The 15878-nt window shown below is 34.9% G+C and overlaps 1 protein-coding gene across 1 annotated transcript; it reads left to right on the forward strand.

Moving 5' to 3' along the window:
- Positions 1–2560: 2560 nt before the first annotated feature.
- Positions 2561–9215, forward strand: WDY (WD repeat-containing protein WDY). Its single transcript, XM_067275896.1, has 4 exons — positions 2561–5004; positions 6088–6518; positions 6584–6841; positions 9007–9215. The coding sequence occupies exons 1-4, from the start codon at positions 2694–2696 to the stop codon at positions 9172–9174; spliced, it is 3168 nt and encodes a 1055-aa protein (XP_067131997.1). The 5' UTR covers positions 2561–2693; the 3' UTR covers positions 9175–9215.
- Positions 9216–15878: the final 6663 nt, after the last annotated feature.

Raw genomic sequence — 15878 nt, forward strand, 5'->3', positions numbered from 1 at the left:
TTATAATAACTGCATACAGTTGAGAAGTGATTATGTTAAATAAAATATATTTAGTTGTCAAATTTCTTTTTTTCTAGGAAAAGTTGTGAACTTTTCAGCACCCCAGTGCAGTCATAACTTATAATATTTAATAAATTTTAATTTTGTTCATCCTCTTTGAAGTTTAACTCCTGTGCTTTTTGTCGAAAATTTCTGAAATTTTGCAGGGAGATCTGTGATGCCATTAAATTTTGATGGTTAGAGGTCGAGGAGATAGGAGATGGAGAAGGTCGTGTGTCATATCTCAAGTAGGCTCGAACTTAGCCTAATGAGATTTTACTCGTAATTAGCAATTACAGTTTTTTTATTTTTTTTTTTGTTTAAATAAAACCCATCCCTACACTCATAAAATGAAGATTTTTGCCATTTTATAATAATTAAAAATATAAAACGTTTTAAAAATAAAATATCATAACAGATGGAGCCAAACGCAGTTTTAAATGTTGCCCGAAAAGTTAATCAACTCGTCGCTGGATCTTTTACACATGTTTTCTTAAAATATTTTATAAAATTTTAAAATTGTTATCATCAGTTTTTCAATTACTTAAGTATTTTGATATATTCATGCTTATTTGGGATAAGAAAGTTATTTTATAGTTATGTAATACAATGGTAAATTAAAAATTGAAATTAAGTAATACTTACAATTTTTTCTGAGGAAATACACAACATAAGTACGTTTAAAATCCGCGCAGAAATTGACATAAAGATGTTTATTACATTCATTTGCATTTACATTCAATAATAAGTAAAATTGGATGTTTTTACTATTGTCACACGCTTCGTACCTTATTTTAACATAACGAATGCTCTGAACGAACTTTTCGTCACACCTGGTAGGCCAGGAACACACATGCGTAAAATTCGGCGTAAAATCTAGCATAAAACAGAAAACGTAAAAATTTTTCTGAAATTTTGGCTGAAGCAGAACTGAAAATAGAGTAGAGCATGTCTACTTTTTACGCCGTAAAATTTTTACGCCAAAATTCCTCCAATAAAGAGAAGTCTTTTCTGTGACGTCAAAGTAGACACGTGCTTTTTATTCTAACAATGGCGGCAACGAGGGTTAACTCTACAATTGTGACGGTCTCGAAAAAACAAAAAATAAATGAAATACAGGGGTTTATCGAATTTGTTCGACCACATCAGTGTCATGCATAAAGACACTGTATTTAAACAACGTTTATGGATGGCTGTAAGTGCAAAATTTCAAACAACAGGTAGGTCTTGTAAAATCGATATATAGGCCTAGTATTTAGATCACACGTTCTTTACTTGAATTCGGAATATAAGTCTATTAATTTAAATTTTCTATATTATAGCAGAGGAAGTGGAGAAAAAAATGGAAAGTACAAAGGGATAGATAGCCTATATGAGAGGAAAAAGTTAATAAAATTAGCACTGTTGGTGGCAGTGGTGTTTCCTATTTGGCCAGAATTTTTACGTATGTGAGTTCTGGCATAAAAGCGTAAAACAGAAACTGAACTGAAAGCTGATTTCTGATTCAGTTTTCTCTGCCACACAATTTTACGCATGTGTGTTCCTGGCCATACTCAAACTGCCTGTTTATCGAACTCGTTTACTGAGGGTATGTTTGGAAATGCTTACCGATCGGTTGATTGGTAACTGTAAATGACGTCATCAGTAACTTATTTGGTACCAGACTCATCGATCGATCTTCGAAGGTGGATTAAAGAGTGACCAAATATTGATGTCATTCACCAACCACTATCCAACTGATCGGTAAACATTTCCGAACAGATCTTAAATGTGCACTCGTTAACTAGAGCCGAGCTTTCTTCAGTTACTTCTAATCCGTCTAATTCTGCAAGTTAGTCGACTCCTTCACTCGACGTCGTCCCTCTGAACAATCGGCTAAGTTGATGAATACAGCTTACTTATGTATTCGTGAACACGGAACACACAAATTTGAAAAATTCGTGGGATTTTTCTTTTCAAAAGAAAATGGTTAACAGATGCCTGTTTAACGGCAAATATTTGAATTTTTATCTCTCCACTCTGCAGACACTAAGTTGGCCTTTTTACAAGCTCATTATGAGTATGGCCAAGTTCACAATAGGTGGCATGGGGTGGCTGAGTGGTGCTGGAAGAGGCCCGATATACCCGAACGGATCAACCCCGAAAAATTCCTGAGGTTTTCGATCTGACCGGGATCTACTGGATGTTTACTGCTCGGCCTTCCGGCCGTCTAATGGTCTCTTATGATAATTTTTGAATATTTTCGATTATTAATTTCTGCATTGAACGTACAATAATTATATTCGTAAAAATTTTACAAAAAATATTTTAGGGAAATTTTAATTTATAGAAAAATCCCTATAAATTAAAACTTAATTTTAAAAAATTAATAAAAGTTAATAGTTATATAATGATTATATTGTGCAATTTACTCCGAATATTAATTCCAAAATTAGTAAATGATTGAGATATTTTGTATTTATGGCATAGAATTTTTAATGCAGATAATGTATTTTGAAAACAACGTTTTCGAACGAATTTAAATATGAAACCACAATTACAAGCGAAGAATAGTTTTTAAAATTTCCGTTTGATGACGTTCTATTCTTTTAAAGAAATTCTATAATTTTGTTTTATATTTTTAGTTTTGACGGTGTGATAAAAGAAAAGTGAAAATGGAACCAGAAAGAATAGAGGATTTGTTGAGAAAGTCCCATCTAGAAAGAATGAAGGAGCTATTATCGTCCACTTCAGATGACAGAGTCGAAGATAAAAAGATCGACTTTGACATTTTCAAATTTCTGATAGAAAATGTCATTTCAAAACCAATCACGGAAGATGAAATAAGAAGTCTTTTCGATAAAGTGGACATATATTGCGAACAAGAAATAACTTGGAGACAATTTATAGCTTACATTATGAAAGACTCCTTCAACAAAAACATGAGTCAGTCTTTTGGACTTCACAGGCCCTTCAAGGAAGATACTAAAACGATAAAAACTACTGAAGGAGAAGAATTGGAATTCGTAGGCGACTATAGGACAATGAAACTTCCCAGAAATGATAGTATTAAAGAGGTTATATACTATGAAAATCATATTCAAGGGAAATCTTGCCTATCTGAAAATGGTCAATACATAATTGTATCCGAAAAAGGTATTTTAGATTTTTTATCTGCTGATTTACGTCGGATCAATCGACTGGATGCCCTTGGTCAGATATATAATTCCGTTTGTGTTAACGCCATGGTTTTCATGATAAACGCAAAAATGTTAGTCATTTCGACTAATTTGAGAGATATCCGTTTCTACGTCTGCCATCCTTTTCTTTTCACGAAAAAATATGAAATAATAGGCTTTTATTATGATATCATTTGCATGGATTACGCCATCGATCCAGAAGATTTTAAACACGGATATCTATCTATAGGAAACGACCACGGAGATGTTGGTTATTTCAACTTTACGGAATGTGAAATTGGCTCTCCTTTTGGAGTGGATACTCTCTATGGTCTCTCGTCTGTCATTCGTGTAAAAGAAATAATAAACGGGAAGATAACAAGCATAAAATTAAATTGGTTCGAATTCAGATATGATAATTGGGTCGAACAGGTGAAATATGTTGAACGTATTAATTCTATCATATCATGTGCTGCTAGTAGCAATGTATCTCTTTGCATCCATCCCATAACCAAGAATGTTGATCACAGATTTAAAGTCAGGAGAGGGATTTTATGTTTTGATTATTGTTATATTCAAAATTTGATCGTAACTGGGGGAATAGATTACTCAGTTCGAATATGGAATCCCTACGTTACAAATAAAGCCTCTGCTATACTTTTTGGCCATGCATCTCCAGTTATGAAAGTGTTCATGGATAGTAAAAGACATCTTGCTTTCAGCATCGGTATGTGCAAATATATTTTTGTTTGGGATACAGAAAGACAAGAAGCAGTACTGAAGATTGATGGAAATATCAAGACACTCGACAGATCTCTTGCAACTTTAAACTTGAATACCAGGCAATCCAGACTGACTTCAGCCTTTTATAATCCAAATTCTACTACTATCATTATTGGTAGCAATAATTTGGAGATTTTTAAATCTCGGCATACACAATATTATAAAGAGATAAAAAGCCACCCAAATAGAATTTTAGATGTACTCTTCAGCGACAAATACGAATACATTATCAGTGGTTGCGATAAATATATAAAAATTTGGAACTTAAAAAATGGCGCTAAAATATTACAATTTGAACCAGTCACAAAGAAAATGATTAAAGATGGCGATGTTATTACAGCAATTACATTAGACGGAAGCAAGAAAAGGCTGATAACTGGTACCCGTTTCGGTTGTATCAAGACATGGAATTTCTGCAATGGAGAATTATTAGTAGAATTAAGTACTAAAGACCGAAAGGAAATAAATAAAATTGTCGTCTCTGATAATAAGATATTCGTAGTAGGCAAAGATAAACGAGTTACAGTGTTTCATGATAGTGAATACGAATCTAAGAGAAGAATATGGCAAATTGTTCATAAAGAAGACATCTCCGGCTTAGCAGTTAATAAAAGGCATATCGTGGCGACTAGCTCTTTCGATGGTGAAATCGTATTATGGAGTATAGAAATAGGTTATACGAAGCATATACTTCACGACGATAGAAAGTTGGATGATGTAGAAAAATTGACTGAACAAGAACTGAGGATGATTAAGAGAAATCGACCTAGTTTTTCGGAAGTGCCTAAAACACTTAACATACCAAAGAAGCCTTATGCTTCTATAGATAATATATTATTTCTACAAAATCGCCTACCAGCTTCGGGAATTGTTAATCTTTTAGCCACTGGAAAAGACGGATATATAAGAGGATGGGCGATTGATGCGGAATGCACGCTTCTCGTAAGATTCTTTGGAGCAGTAAGAAGAAAGGATGCTATTACATACATAAAAACTAATAGTGAGAACACATATTTACTGACAAGTACGAATTTTATCATTAATTTAATTATTTTTGTTTTGAAAAGATTAATTTTTCTATTTGTATTATAAATTTTGTATAACATAAATTAATGAGTAAATATCTTCTACAATCTTAAAATATTAATTTAATTGGAAAGGTGATTTTCTCTAACTGATTCTGTAAAATATATTTGAACTGGCAAACTCCAAACGTATTTTACAGAATCAGTGCGAACTGCAAATTTGTGTATATGTAATTGAAAGTTTCAGCCTACTAAGTCCGATAACAATGTATTTCAATTCGGAATGGGAAGGATGATGGGATTGTTCCACCCCCACTATCCTTCCCATCCCAAAACCTGATAAACATAACTAAATTAACATAAATGTAAAATTTACTCAGTAATATCAGAGATATTTTAGGTGTGTGTATATAAACACATTATAGTGATGTATATGTTGGAAGTGAAGCCACCCCACCCCAATATCAAAAACAGTACTGATTAAATTGTATTTTCGGTCATCCTATTTGCAAATAGTATTGCAGATGTGATAGTATATAAAGGCATTATAGTGATGTATATGATGAGGGTGCCTCAACCCGCAACATTTTCAAAAACTTTTTTAAAAAATAAATTTTTCATTTATTACATTTCTGTATAAGCATATTTTTTAGCGGTTGAATGATGAGACAGTTAAGGTGTCAGCCTACCGCTCTTTTCGGAGGGTGGTCCTCCTTCACTATCTGGTCGCCCCATTTTGGGTCTGCCGAACCAACGATGAGTCACTTAGTGCCCACAGGGCAAAACCAGTAAAAAATCTTTTAGATTAATTGCAGTAATCTTTTCTAAATTAAATTTTAATTAATATGTTAAATTATTGAATTTGTAAATAAAGTAAAATAGTTTTTTCTTTTCATCTATAAACTTTGACAGTTTATTAGGAACTTTATAAATTCATTTCTAATTTATACTGAATTTCTATACGTTTCAAAACTATCTTACATCATTTTTTGTATAAATATAAATTTTTAAAAATTATATGAAGATAATAATACATAATAAGTTAATTTTATAAAAAATAAATCATTGTATAATGTTTTTAGGTGATACTAGTGGTTACATCTCAGTATGGTATTTAGCCGATTTTTACAATGGTTTAAACATTGGCGATTTAGAAAAAGAGTTAAAATCCTTCACATATACCAGAATTCTTCCCGGTTTCCTTATGTGTAAGAAAAAAGTTTTGCCCGAACAACCAGAAGACGATTATTATCTGCTGGGGAAACCGCCTGTACTGCTAAACCGATTCAGAGGTCATACAGTTACCGCTAACTGTATAGAATTCGTAGAAAATTATAAATATATCATCACTGGAAGTACCGATTGCTGTGTTCGACTATGGACCCTCAACGGAAGGTTTCTAGGAACACTTGGAGACAAACATCCATGGAATTTGGATCGCTCTTACCTTGCAACTTCTCGTTATGTCATTCCCGAAGAAATCAAAAGATGCGGAACACCTATGACGCTAAGGGTTGGTATATATTATCTTTAAATCTTTGATTTAAAACAGGTTAATGGAATCCTTATCAATTTTAGGTTTTAAATGGTGGAATGTCAAGACTCTGGAAGGCTACGCTAAATGTCATTCGCTTTCTGTGGATGCTATTAGACAAGCAAAAGAGAGCTGTAGCTGCTGGTAAAATCATCAAAGAAGTTGAAGTTGACAAAAAGAAAATATATGAAGATGATTTCTTTGATTTCAAATTACCGAAACATATTTTGGGAAAATATTATCAAACCAAATATGATTATCTTCCACTACCAAAGATTAACCTTGTGTCAAATGAAAAAGAGGTGAGATGAAACTAATTGATATTTTATTGAATTTAATTAACAATTTCGTTTAAAACTCGATACATATAATCCTGTTAGCGAAGATCTACTCGAAAGTAACATAAATTGTATGCTAATCAATTGAAGACATGAGCATATCTTATTTTTAGATTATTGTAAAGATAAAAGTTTCATTTTTCGCTGCATAAATATCTGATAAATATATTTTGATAATCTTTTCGATTTAAAAAAAAAAAATCTATTTGCACTTCGAGATAAATCATAACGGGTTTCTTATTTATTTTCAAATTTTAGAATACCACAATATTATGAATTGTGCAGCATTCAACGAGAATTTTTTTCTCAACTTTGGATTTTCTCAATTATTAGAATCGATTAAAATTAATTTCAGTTTAATATCAAAAATAAGGAATACAAACACATTGAAAATATGCAAAGACATTTTAAAATCGCTGTTAAAAGAAAGAAATTGATTCTAGAATATATTCATTCTCTAAAATTTTCTTCACTCTAAGTTAGTCATACAGACGGCCGGATGGCCGAACGGTAAAGGTGGCAGCCTACCGATCTGGGGGACCCGGGATCGAATCCGAACGGGTCGAATAATCCCCAGGAATTTTTCGGGGGGTGGTCCGTTCGGATATGTCGGGCCCCGTCCCTCACCACCCGGTCGCCCCATTGTGGACCTGGCCGAACCCATAATGGGCCTACTAAAAGAGGCCCTCTTAGTGCCCACAGGGCGGAAAGAGTTAAAAAAAAATAAATAAATAAAAAAAAAAGTTAGTCATACACAATATACAGTATATATATACATTTTGTAAGTATTTATACTAATTTTTACGAAATCAGAGTAATGCAAATTAAAGTATCGGTATTCAGAGCGATCTGTAGAGAGAAACAGTGGGCGAGATGCTATCACACTTTGCATTTTCCATCTTCTGGAAAATATACTCTTTCACGAGGAAAAGGTTTTGGCAATAAAAAATAGTTTTACTACTTAACGATAAAAATATGGTGTTACGAGTATCCTGCACAGTAGCCAACATATTGAATATTAGTCTTCATTTCATCGTGTTTAATAGCTCACTAAAGACTAGGTCTAAACCTCTTTCATGTAGCGCATTAATGCAAGGAACAAAATAAAAATCTATCGATTAAAGTTCGTATGCCTTGAGTAAGTTATGGTTTACTGTCCAATCGTACCCATCCGACGGTTAAGGCGGCAGCCTAACCCGGAATCGAAAAACCCCATGAATTTTTCAAGTTGTAGTCCGTCCAGATAGTTCGAGCCCCGTTCCTCACTGTCCAACCGCCCATTGTGGGCACGGCCAAACTCATAAAGGGCTTACTAAAATGATCCTGTTAATGTCCTTTTTTTCTATGTCTCATTTTATATGGAGTATTAGCCTTTGCGGCTTTATTTCTCCGATAGTGCGATGGTGTTACTATCCCATGAGCCGGCCGGAGCTTAACTGCTTGGCCATATGTGAGAGCGAGGAATAATGCCATCCGGGAAGTCTTTTAAGAGTAACTGGTCCCTATTCAGGCGTTGCAGAAGTGGAGAAAACCGACTGTCTTGACGAAGCCCGAACCCAAGACCGAACTCCCAGTGTTCAGGGAACGGAACCGCTTGGCCACTGGTGGGCCTCCTGTTAGTGTCTACAGGGTGCAAATGGTTGTAAAAAATGCATACCCATCAGTTCACCCTGTCATAATCTTTTCCCGCTGCAGCGCCATATTCCTTTAATCGTCGAATACCTGAACTTTTTAAAAAATTGCCAAAATCGCTTCTTCGTAATCTGGAAAGTATGAAGGCGTTTCATCCACTGGTTCTTCTGCCACCCTGTATATTTTGTAAATATAATTAACATAACTAAACTTTCTAGAATAGCATATAAATTTCAATTTTAATATCGAATAAAATCTATCTATATTATTTTTTCATCATTCAAACAAATCTTGTGGATCCTTTCTTTGCCTTTGTTTTAATAAATATAATCCTTGATATTCAGTATTCAGTATTTCATCTTATTTAACCCATAATTAAGAAAACAATGATTAATTAATTGCTGTTATCATCATTACTAATTTTTAAAACGGCACTTTAATTATTTTTATGTTTTGATGTCTGGTATATGAATGATATAAATATTATTATTTTCTAGGTGTTTCCCTTCATGAGTCTTCCAACATATGAATTGAAAACTATAAATCCTCCTCAGAGAAACCTCGATATACCAGCGATATTTACGACGCTCCCCGGCATGAAAAAATGGAAAAAATCAGCTTTTGAAACTAGTAAAGAAAAACATAAATTAAAAAAGAAAAGCTAAATTCGACTATATTTTCGAAATTCTTACTAAGAATAATAAATTTTCAGTTATTAATTTCAGTCTCGTTACTTCATTGGCTTCAAATATTCAATTTTCAAAAACAAATTATGGAATGCATTTTATTGAAAAATGATAAAACTGATAAAATTGTACGACTGTAAAAGCTTTGTAATACGTAAGTTATATGCACATAAAATTGTGTTAATGTAAGCTTATACATGTAGGAACAAGAATAATGAGAAGGTAAAATACAGTTGAGCCAATAATCAACAAAAACAAAGAAAGCTGCTTTTTTTTCTTAACGTTCGTCTTCGAAACGTTAAGAAACGTTTCTAACCTTGGTGTTCGTCTTCGTCTTCTATTTTTTTTTAACTGCGCTCCACGCCTTCCTCGACGTTTGTTTTTTTTATAACAGTGAATACACATTTACATCCATCTAAACCAGGCCTGGCCAACCCGCGGCCCGCGGGCCGCCACGTTAAATTGTGTGGCCCGCTAAGCGATATTATATATCTATTAAAACTTTTGTTTCCCGTTATGTGTATACTAAAAAATTAAATAAATGCTGTGTCATTGTTACAATGCGCAAGTGCGAGTACGAACTCTTGGGATAACAATAAAATCTTATTCATTTTGTATTTGTTTTACTTTTTTAAAAGCATGTTTGCCTAAATTGTGGTCCACCGTAACGTTACGCGTGATCAAAGTGGCCCGCGAAACAATTTGGGTTGGCCAGGCCTGATCTAAACTCATATACACACACACACACATATATATACAGTACATACAAAATCTTTGGTGACTTGTTAAATATTAATAACTGCATTTTCGCACAATTATAATTGTAAATAACTTTTTATGAAAATATATTTTAATACTTTTAAAAATAGAAGTTAATAAATGTTAAAATATTTTGGAATTTCAAATAAGCATAACAAGCATTAGTACGCTGCAATTAATCGTTTCTCTATTTAATATTTTCCTACGTTTTGCGATTCTTTTAAGTTTTTTTTTTTTTTTCTAAACTTTTACGCATTAGGCCTATATCAGAAACTCAATAGACTATTCAAATATTATTTTGTATTTTTAAAACTTTTTAAATCAAATTTACATTTACAGACAGCTCCTAACGTATTTACGTTAGGAGCGTATTTACGTTAGGAGCTGTCCATAAATTATATCTGCATTTTACTTGAAATTTTTATTCTTCCTCCCCTATTATCCCAGTTTCCGTAATCCCTCTCTTTTTCGGACGTCCAATAAAATTCAACTCCTCAAAACTTTTATCACTTTATGAACTACTAAGAGCCCCGGGACGCCCCCTAGTGGGCGTTCTTTACAAATTTTATAATAATTAAAAATCATTATTTACTGTTATTAAACATTCTATAAATACTTAAAAATGGTTTAATTTGTTTCTTTACCTTCGCTGGTAACATTCGCTAGGGCGCCCCTAGTGAGTGTTAAATTAACAATATAAATTATTATTTAAATTAAGTGTTTGAAATATGACACACGATAGGGGCGCCTCTAGTGCCTGTTTTTGGCATACCGTTACGCGGACGGACAGGCACGTGTTCAATGGGTTATATACAGTGGTGCCTCATATAACGTACTTAATCCGTTCCAGGTGCACGTCCGTTATACGAAACGCATTTTCCCATAGAAATACATGTTAAAACATCTAATTCGTTCCGCAGAATAAAATAACCGTACTGTATCATAAAAAATGAACATGGGGTGTGTTCTTTTATTCCTCCGCGTAACTCTACGCGAGCGACATCCGTTTAAAAATTCCTGCGGAACGCGTTCCTAAATTCCGGTGGGAGTGCGCGCCGTCGAACGGCAAAAACGGCCGCTTGTAGCAATAGTTTATTGTGGAAAGCAACATGGCGTCCTCCATGGCTCAGATAGTTTCGTTTCCGGGTCTATTATGTGGTTTTATGAATGAAAATTTAGAAATTGTGAAAGTGCAAGTTAGTGCACGCGGTAATGTGTCTTTACGAATTTTTTTCAAATGGTAGCCCGCATTCTAATTTTTTTCGTGGCTATTTTGAATGCGCTTTCAACAAATAATCCATTTTATGGTTAAATTTTACAATTAGGGCCCTTCTTTTGCCTTTAAAAGCTCATATTTTAGAATTATAGATTCCTCCATCACGATAATATCGATAGTGCGGGCGCCACAATCTTTCTTTCTTTCACTGTCGTTCCTAAATGCCTACAAACAGCAGCGCACTCCCGTAGTAGCGGAAACGCAGAGCGACCGCTATTAAAAAACGCACCCATGGAGCAGTCACCAATTATGCCGGAAAGTCCGTTGTTCGCAGCCAGTCCGTTGCTCGAGTCACGTAACGGCCAAACAGAAAGTCCGTTGTTCGCAGCGTCCGTTATTCGAGGCGTACGTTATACGAGGCACCACTGTATATAGATACGCGTTATGGGTCGATTAATAGGTCATTATTCATAATAGTCGGGCATTATGAATAATGAGTAAAACGGCCACGCGGCCCGATAAATATGGATTAACTTATTAAATTGACCAGACATTTTGCATAAAGTTTTGGGAAATTTGATTTTCAAAAAGAAAGTCTATTATTATTATTATTATTATTATTATTAAGAATTATTTATTTTTTGAATTATTTCAAAGTATAGTGGTGCTTCGTATAACGTACGCCTCGAATAACGGACGCTGCGAACAACGGACTTTCTGTTTGGCCGTTACGTGACTCGAGCAACGGACTGGCTGCAAACAACGGACTTTCCGGCATAATTGGTGACTGCTCCATGGGTGCGTTCTTTAATAGCGGTCGCTCTGCGTCTCCTCTACTACGGGAGTGCGTTGCTGTTTGTAGGCATTTAGGAACGACGGTGAAAGAAAGAAAGATGGCAGTGCCAACACTATCGATAGTATCGTGATAGAGGAATCTATAATTCTAAAATATGAGCTTTTAAGGGCAAAAGAAGGGTCCCGATTGTAAAATTTTAACCATAAAATGGATTATTTATTGAAAGAGCATTCAAAATAGCCACGAAAAAAATTAGAATGCGGGCTACCATTCGAAAAAAATTCGTAAAGACACTTACATCACAGCGTGCGCTAACTCGCGCTTTCACAATTTCTAAATTTTCATTCATAAAACCACATAATGGACCCGGAAACGAAACTATCTGAGCCATGGAGGACGCCATGTTGCTTTCCACCGTAAACTACTGTTACAAGCGGCCGTTTTTGCCGTTCGACGGCGCGCACTCCCACCGGAATTTAGGAACACGTTCCGCCGGAATTTTTAAACGGATGTCGCTTGCGCGGAGTTACGCGGAAGAATAAAAGAACGCACCCCATGTTCATTTTTTTATGATACAGTACGGTTATTTTATGCTGCGGAACAAATTAGATGTTTTAACATGTATTTCTATGGGAAAATGCGTTTCGTATAACGGACATTTCACTTAACGGACGTGCACCTGGAACGGATTAAGTACGTTATATGAGGCACCGCTGTATTCTAAGAAAAACTCGCTCATATTAATGGTTAATATTAAAGTGAAAGAAAAACGACTTTTACTTTCCCAGCTGTTATACATAACAGAGGGGAAAGTATGGTGATCGGTCAAAAAATCATTTTCCAAGATTTACATTTTTGGACTCAGGGGACCTTGAAACGTCGAGAAATGAAAAAAAAAACCAAAATTTGGGTTTCTTTTCCTACACACAGAAATCCCAAAATCGTACCCCTACACTAACATCCACATAAAAAACAATTCTAATTTTCGGGTTTTTTTCTGTGTGGGAGCACGATTTTGTTCACTCACTCTAAAGCTTAATAATTTCCGTGCTTTTTGTGGTAAATTTCTGGAATTTTGCAGGTAGGTTTACGTATTAGAGAGATCGATGCAGTTACATTTTGGTGGTTAAAGAAGATCGAGGGAGTGGAGAGATACAGGGGGTCGTGTGTCATATCTCGAGTAGAGCTGGATTTAATAACGATTTTATTCGTTACTAGCTGACCCGGCCACACGCTGTTGTGGCTCAAAATGTATCTATTATAAATGTATAACATTTTCCCCGTGGGGTGAATTTCAAAAAATCCCTATTTAGTGTACAGTATATTCTCTTGACGTACTGTACCCTATTAAAACACAATCAAAAACGCGTCTAAAATAGTATAATAAAAGCAGAGTTCTTCGCAGTAAGCCTTAATCCTGTCCCTCTTCCCCGCAAGGAAATATCGAAAAATCCCTTTTTAGTGTATATTCTGTTGACGTAAGGCCGCGACTCCACTAGCCGTAAAAGGGCCGTAAAACTCCTCGCCGTAAAAGCTTTTAATCACGTGACCATGATATTTTACGCCTGAGCAGGTCGTAAAACCAACGTAAAAGCGAGTTGAGCAGTGTTCAACTTTCGAAGTGAATACTACCGTAAACCGGTACCATCCACCAATCAGAAGTCAGTGAAATCTAGGTCATCGTGACACGGTGCGAAAATGGCGGAAAACGAGCTTTTGTGTACGTTCTCTCGTGGCTACTCTAGATCTAGAAAGATTTATCGAAAACATCCGAAAGTATTCGTGTATCTACGACAAGAGGTATCCCGATTATAATAATGGATGCCTAAAACACGCGATATGAACGGCCAAAGGAAAATCCTTCAATTTAGAGGAGTATATAATATAAAAGCTAAGCTTATAAATGCTGTATATTATCTTAATAATATAATAATAAAAGTCAATATATGAAAGTAAAGATATTACTTTTACTATATTTGTAATTATAGTATAGAGAAAACTCGTAGAATATAATTATTGTCTTTATATCGATATATCACGTATACACCGTAATAGTACTGTCGCCGTAAAAAGCTTCGCTAGCCGGAACTCCACCGCAATCCGAGCGCAAACGCAAATAGGTAACGTGATTAAAAGCTTTTACGGTGAGGGGTTTTACGGCTGTTTTACGGCTAGTGGAGTCGCGGCCTAACCTATTAAAACGCAATTAAAAACGCAAAAAACCGCATGTAAAATCAGTGGCGTGCCGTCATTGGAAGCGATGGAAGCGCCGATTCCACCTTCCAATGACCTTCCCTTTCCTTATATAAATTTTCATATTTTAGTACTTTGAATTAATTAAAATTAATATTTTATTATAACTGCATTATGTATCTTTTACAAATTTCTATACTACATGTGAAAAAAAACGATAAGATTGCTATTGTATATTCGAATAATTCGGTGGCGGAAGGAATGTCGAAACCGGGTCAGTTTCTAATCAGCCAGATTATATAGGCATTAGCACATGCGGTTTACAGAGCACCAACCTCACCCGGTTTAGCTGGTAGAAGCGACACACGCGTAAAGAGTCCACGACTTTATATCCCGGAGCGGTTGTGGGCTGTTAGCCGCTTGCTAGATATTCGGCCACCCTCGCCCGATTATGTGAATCGTGAGCAGACTAGATCAACGGCGGGCAACCCGCGGGCCAGCTACGGCTGGCGAAAAGTTTCTATCCGGCCCGCGAGATCTTTAATAAATTATTAAATTGGAAATCCAATTCTTTGTAATTTTCGAAAACGATAAGAGAAATAAATGTAGTAATTAACTTTTTATTTATTTATTTCATATTTGCAAACTAAAACAATTACGAGTCACAAGAAGGCGTCAATTAACTACTACGGCGCGGAAAAAAACGTAAAATTTATTCTGGCCCATGTTATAAAAAGGGTTGCCCACCCTAGACTAGATTTATAACAACTCAACCGATAGGAGTTTACTGGCACGTTTTTATGATAGTTCTGTATAGTTGACAGGAGTTTTAAAAAACTCCATTAAAATATTTGATATATTTATTCTGCGTTTATTCCGCTCTCCCATCTTATATTACTTACGGATTTCAATGTTAAACCGGTGATATTACGATTTAGTACGTCCCATCTGTAAGGGGATGCAGAAAAAACGTGTACAATTCTAGTACAGTGTTAAAAATTAACTGTTACTTTGGCAGCATCATTTACAACCAAATTTAATGAATAAGACGTACAGTACATACAATGGTACAAAAAAAAGCTCTAGAATTTATTTTCCTTAAATTTACGATTTATATATCCGTTGTCATAAAAATTTGTCTTTCCACTGTTTTCCCAAGACTACAGATATTCAGGTACAAAGTAACTGGTTTCGACTTATTTCTACTTAAGAAGTGACTAAATAATTAAGAGATTAGGGAATGGGGACATAAATAAAACCCTGTTGAAAGAGCCAGAATTTTACTTCAACAAAAGCTTAACAGAACCAATCACTCGCTCAGTACAGTGGGAAACTGATTTCCGTGTACACCTGGTATTAAAACGAATGACTATTAAGTTTAACATAGTTAGATTTTTACAGCTACGGTGAGAAACGTTTAAAATTTACAACAGCCCTGTGGCGTCCTTTGAGATATACTAGTGATGCGACAAAAGAGGCATTTGACATTGACCGGTATCGGCACCCTCGGGATTTGGCACGCACACACTCACTACGCACCTACCTGGACCGTCACTAGTTCCATCCATTAGCTACTCGTATCAAGATATTTGACTAAGTGGATTGTTTTAAGATTTAAAAAGTAAAGAATATTTTATGTTATTTTTATGTACGTTTCTTTACAAAGCTATATTTTAATTATAATTTTCTTTAAAAGTATATTAATACAATCGAACAATA

This window comes from Centruroides vittatus, unplaced genomic scaffold, assembly GCF_030686945.1.
Source record: "Centruroides vittatus isolate TY-2023 unplaced genomic scaffold, ASM3068694v2 contig_651, whole genome shotgun sequence".
Classification (NCBI taxonomy): Eukaryota; Metazoa; Arthropoda; class Arachnida; order Scorpiones; family Buthidae; genus Centruroides; species Centruroides vittatus.